The sequence below is a fragment of the Heterocephalus glaber genome, unplaced genomic scaffold, assembly GCF_053883595.1.
Source record: "Heterocephalus glaber isolate CG9 unplaced genomic scaffold, H.glaber_assembly_v1.0 deba00001608, whole genome shotgun sequence".
Taxonomy (NCBI): Eukaryota; Metazoa; Chordata; class Mammalia; order Rodentia; family Bathyergidae; genus Heterocephalus; species Heterocephalus glaber.
Genome location: NW_028258379.1, coordinates 2,438,587 through 2,444,605, shown reverse-complemented (window position 1 = coordinate 2,444,605; position 6,019 = coordinate 2,438,587). Strand labels below are relative to the sequence as shown.

At 45.4% G+C, this 6,019-nt stretch overlaps 1 protein-coding gene across 2 annotated transcripts in view; it reads right to left on the bottom strand.

The window, feature by feature from the left end:
- Window positions 1-1,445: 1,445 nt before the first annotated feature.
- Prkch (protein kinase C eta) overlaps window positions 1,446-6,019 on the bottom strand; it is a 209,799-nt gene continuing 205,225 nt past the window's right edge. Inside the window, exons 13-14 of one of the 2 annotated variants that reach the window (XM_021247846.2) lie at window positions 4,338-4,386; window positions 1,446-2,739 (exon numbers count right to left, since the gene is read on the bottom strand). In XM_021247846.2, the coding sequence (XP_021103505.1) occupies window positions 2,717-2,739; window positions 4,338-4,386 (72 nt within the window). In that variant the 3' untranslated portion in view covers window positions 1,446-2,716. Of the gene's footprint in view, window positions 2,740-4,242; window positions 4,387-6,019 lie in introns of both variants that reach the window. The other variant, XM_004837435.3, reaches the window with a different exon arrangement.

Sequence of the window (6,019 nt, the reverse complement as noted above, 5' to 3'; positions counted from 1 at the left end):
GGGGTAAGCAGCCTGGGCCCTTGATACGCAAATCATGCAGTTTCACTGAGGGAATGACTAACACCGTCCTGCCTGGCTGGCAGATTATCTTTTGCCCAGATTTCACAATTTTAATTGCTTTTCAAACCCCACAAAGGTAGGGAAAAGAGAATTGCCTTCAATTAAAGAACCAACCTCACTAATTTGAGCTAAAAGTAGGGACTCTGGAACTAAACTGCCTAGTCTCAATCCTGGCTCTATTGCTTTATTTTTATTATTTATGGGGGTTTTTGGTACCGGGGATCGAACTCGGGTCCTTGTGCTTGCTCAGGGCAGGCCACGGAACCCCTGAGCTAAATCCCCAGGTCCCTGGCCCTACTGCTTTGGTTGCGTGGCTTTGGATGAGTTCGGCTCCTTGTGCCTCAATTTCCCCGTCTATACAATGAAGATGAGGGCAGCTACCTCCTAGGGTACTAACTAAACACACTTCAAAGTATTTAGAATAGGGCCTTACGTCTAACAAGCAAAGTAACTGTTGGTTGGTATTAAGTCAAAACATCTTCTGCAGTCAAAGGCTGATCTGCAGCTCGGAGCACAGGTTTGGACCTCGCTCAGACACTCAAGGTCACGTATGTGTCTGATTTGGTGTAGGGCAGCTTGGGAGGCGGGGAACAAGTGGGTGTGGAGGTGAAGACTGGCTGGGGAAGAAGAGAAGGGTGATAAGGAGTCTTTTCCCAAGAGGCAAGATGGTCCCAGGGGTGGCAGGTCGCAGAGCAACCTCCTCTTGGCCTCTGCGTTGCCCCATGAGCTCAGGGTCATGACAGCCCCTGCTGGGGGAGTGGCCTGCTGCCAGCCTGCTCCAAGAAGAGCGAGTGGGCAGGCCTGTGATTCCAAAGAAGGCAAGGCAAGAAGTGCCACACAAATCTACTCACTCAAGAGAAAATTTTCACCCTGGAACACCAAAAAGAACTTAAGACAGAGACTATCATCAGGACTGGGCAGGTCCTCCTCAGCCACTCTGTCATCCCCCAACCTGTGGAGTTAGATGGAAGTTACATTCTAGCTAATCCTACCACATACCCCTCCCAGGAGCAGTTGCTAAGCAGCCAGCTTCTCCTCCACCTCTTCCCTTGCTCTGGCAACCTTGGGAGCTGCACCTGCTAGATGGTAGGGTCAGAAGACGGGGATGGCCACTGAAGGTCCAACCTACATGGGTGGCTAAGAACCACTCTGTCCAGCACTAAGGTCCCCAGGGTTTGGCCTGATTTGGAACAGAAGTGTGGGTCAGTAAGAGGCAGGCTGCGTCCATGTCCTGCACACACAGAAGTACACTCGAGTCTCTCCTCTCAGGAATTTGCCTTGAGTCAAGGATTCTATCTAGTCTGTTCAGAGCTTTTATTTTGACTGGAAATCTACTCTCCAAGTGAGGAGAGGTGAAATCCTTCCAGACAAAAACAAAATTCCCCTTTGTTACAAAATGTATTTATTTCCAGCCACATAAAATTCTGCAATGTCATATTTGGTTATACATTATAAGGTCTGCTTTTGCTATATGCCCTGTTTACAGGATCCGTTTCTACTCATTACAGAGTATATTAAACAAACTTCTTTCTCTCTGACAACATAAGTTAAATAAACTGCGAGCATGTGTTCAGTCGTGAGTCCAGGGCGATATGGATGCGGTCAGATCCACAGGGCAGCAGGCAGCCAAGTGCCCAAAGTTCACCTGCTGCTGAGGTGAGGGGCCTGGCAGTGACCCTTCTGTGAGAAAGAGCGTTATGTGCAGACAAAGAATGAGACACAGGTGATGTGGAGAGGCATTTCACAGAATGCAAACACTATTCAGGTAAATTAAGGAACCCAGGAAGAATGGAAGCTTCATGAAGGCAGAGCTGCCATTCACTTCACTGTGGACGGTGCACCTTTTCACTGGAAGCCCAATAAACATCTATTAAAGGAAAGCCAGGGTCACAGGATCTGCTGTGGGAGTTGTCTGGGTACCAACATCTGTTTTCAACACTAGGCTTTGAGTGGGGAGTTTGAAGGATATCAGTGTTTGCTTCTTCAGGGTCAATGTGAAGAGTCAATCACTCTATTTGGAAAGGAATCTTTCATTTCCCTAAGAAGACATTTAAATTCTTCATCAGCCTTTAGAGTCTGCTTGTAGACTGCACCATTGGGCTTAAAGAAGGGCTGTGCTTCACTGGCTTAACTAAGGGCACCGAGTGGTCCACAGAAAGTTTTGATTTCTATCTTGAAGTAAAAAAGCCTGTTTGCCTCAGAATTTCTGGAACCTACTTTATTATTCTTTACATATTCACTCCTTTTGGTTCCTGTTAATATCCCAAGCTTGAAGGAGCCATGGAATTTCACAGGTTAAGCAGTGATATCTTCATAAAAATCTCATTTCTGTATCAACTCTTTCCAAGGCCATGGCTCTCTCTGGACTTGAGAGAGTTGATTCTTGGAGTTCCATCCTTCACAAGGCTGTGAACATCTGCTCCTTGTAAGACTGTGTTCTAAGGCGGATGCTGGGGAGTCCCCACAAAGAAAATTCCTGGGAAGTCTGTATTCCCTTTGAATCCTCATACCAGCTCTCCTTCCCTATTAAGACTAGGGCTGGAATTCAGGAGACACATAGGAAAAGTTTCTAAACTCATCCTGGTTGATCATAGGAAGATGTCCCTCATCAATTGGAGTTAAAACTGGCTCTTCTTTTATGAAGTCAGGGTCAAAATTACTGACATCTTCTCGGGATTTCTGTCAAAAAAAAAAAAAAGGAAACAAGGGTCAGATTTTATGGACTTGAAACTTACTCATCTTGCCTGGGTCTCAATCCATTCCAGTAACTTCAGAGAACTGCTCTGCAGCTTGCTCAGTGGCATTATTTACAGATGCAATTATTATGATTAAACACCGCTTTATAGCAATTCCACTGCATCATGTATTATTAGGACATTTGGTAACCATCAATTCTCTAATCCCATGAAAATCCTGCTGAGCAGGCCAGCTTTCCCCTGGAAGGCCAAGGAATTAATCTGGTCACCCAAACCAGCCAGCTCACTCCACCTTTATTCTCTATTTCAGTGGAGGTCCAGCTTCCTAGCCCACCTCACTGAGGGCCACATGAGCTTGAATTTGTCAACTGAGGTTGAGTAAGTGCACACTCACTCTATCTACTATTTGTACACTTATATACACTTGAAGAGCTGTTCTCCAAAGACTTCTGGGAAATGCTGAGCTTAGGGAAAACCTACCCAATGGTGTTACTCATCAGTCGGATACGGATGCATTCTGTTCTTTGGGGCTGGCTGGGGAGTCAGGACCACAGCTTCTAGGCTCTGAAAGCCAAGTTTCACCTAATCACATAGAAGCCGGCGCAGTGTGGGTGGATGCCCATGGAAGAGATTGCCCTTACCTGTGGTGCCCGTGGTCCAAAGCCTAGCAGACTGTTACAGATTAAGCCTGCTGTCTGTCTGCAGAAGTTGTGTATGATTTTACATCTTTATGAACTAATGCTGACAAGATCACTTCCACCAGTGTTCAACCTCTGGCTCCTAGCACCTGGCTCAGTGGTTTTTCTCTCTGCCTTGGACCAACACTCTTCTCCACGACTCTTAATCTGCTGCTAGCTTTCCCACTAGGGATCTCTTGACCTGCAGACAAACCAGAGCTCAGCTCTCAAAGCAGAAGCTGGCCCATCCCAGGGGTGCCGCCCCTCTGGGTCCACAGCTCAGAGGCAGCCCTGGTGGGTGTGGGTGCGCTCAGGATTTCACTAAAGGGGCCTGGCCTGGGGGCTGGAACTTGGCCTCAACGCAGCTGTTGCAGACCCAGGCTCTCCAAGCCAGGAGCCAGGCTTGCGGAAAGAACATCTCACATTCACTCTTTCTTGGGGACTAGGGAAAGGCACATATGGCCCCTGGCTCAGGAACATGAAGAAATTGCCTAGGAACAATGACTTAGTTAGCCAAACTCTTTTGGAGAAACCTGCAACACTTCAGGTACCTAGACCTGAGAAGATTTTAATTTAGGTTAAAGGGGGATGAAGCCAGAGGTGAAGATTTTGTGAGAAGTAACCTGAGTTACTTCTCACAAAGGAGAAGACACTGTCTCGGGAGCAAAGGGCCTGGCCTCCTTCCTGGGGAGGCTGCCCTGTACAGTGCGTCCAGGGACTTCTGGTCTCATTCCATAGGAGACACACACCCAATGGACTCGGATCATCTGAAGGAAGAGGAAGTCTACTGCAATGGTCTTGACACTTACAATTCTGGGTCGGAAAGGTGGTTCTAGCTGGCGATTGTTCAGCTGGGCCCAGTCAATTTCCTTAAAGAAAGGATGCCGCAAGATAGCATGCTCACCTCCCTGTGTCAGGCTGCCCAGGCGCATGGTGGGATTCTTGGTCATGAACTGAAGAGAGAAAAAGAGAGAGGATCAATCATTCCTTCATGTCCAACAGCTAGGTCACAAGACAGTAGGCAGCAGCCCTGGCAGACCAGCCTGCAGGAGGCTTTCTGGCTGATCTTGCTGAACTAGTTGGATTTTCCATCATGGGCAGCATAGCCAGTATGAATCATGCCTTAGAGGTGCAACTGCTTGCATGGATTTACGGCTTTGACCATTTCCATTTCAGACATGGCCACTCAATGAAGGCTAAAGGGTCCAGGTTTCATTTCTGTACACACTAGGTATTTTTCTTTCCTCTTTAAAGAAGCTCTTTATAAAATAGTGTATCTTCTCCAACACTGCCGTTGTGGGCAGCAGGCATCTTATGAATGGAGCTACTTTTAGGAACAGCTGTGCTATTTTTCAGAGAGATTGCCCAGCTGGCCAGGATTTCTGCTCTCTGCCCAGACCACAGAAAGAAGAGTGAGAGTCATTATTTTTGAAGATTTGTGTGAAGCAGCAGCAAGGGTGAAAGCTTAAAAGTCTGTCTTCTGCAAACATAGCATTGGCCACCTTATGCAAAAAAGATACACAGTTCTAGATGAAAGATTTTTTTTTCTTTAAGGTGGCTTTCCTCTCTCCGTTTTGAAATAGGTTTCATGACTGAGACTTTACTGTTGCAGAGACCAAAAAATAAGTAAGTGACGCCATGCATTTGAGCAATACTTGTATATAAATCCTCTATCCTTCCATCAGTTAGGAAATTTCCTTGGTGCTCAGCTCCTATCCAGATATTTGGGCTAAGTATGCTTTTCCAAAGTGAACTCATAGAGGATAATTCACTTTTCTTGGCCAGAATGTGGTTTTCTACTAAAAAAAACCCAAACAACTAACTTCATTTTTCATTTCCAAAAAAGTTGCCTTGGATAAAAAAGTTTTGTTTTTATTTAAATCAAGTTATCATTAAACAGATTTATGACAACTTATATTAGCCCCTCAGCATCCCTTTCCAAGTTTGATTTGTGAATATAAGACGAAAGTAATGCTGTGTTTATAGATATTGCCTTGGAGCTGAATTTAGAGAGTAAATAAAAAGAAAATCTCATTGGTGCAGACACGTAAAGGTAGTATTTGGAGGTGGCCACCTGCGTCATGCCAGATGGCCAAGCTGCACAGCCCCCGACATTATGTCAACTGAGATGAAAACAATAATACGGAGGAAAAAGGCTGCAAAGCTTTCTGAAAAAAGCACCAAAGGGGAGCTAATAAAAAACGAAGACACTGATGAGGTTCAGTGGCTTCTCTTCTCCAAATGACAAGGAATTAACCATTTACTTGTCTAATTACTTAAATACAAGATGACCAAAAATGACATATTTTGGGTTAATTTTTATAACAGGAAGTAAAAAAATGACAATTTTATCAAGTTTATTTAATATAAGAATTGATTGGTTAAAATGGCTCTGGCCTGAACAACGCCCTGGATAGTCAATACTTAAAACTCACTGCTGCTCCAGGTAAACTGTTAAGGGATTACAGGCCTGAGGGACTACCAGACTGGAGGTGGGGTCCAAAGTAAAGTAAGCATTCAAAGCTACACAGGTCCAAGCAGAGCAGTTTCCATTCCAGGCACTTATAATCATCAACGTGGAGTCAG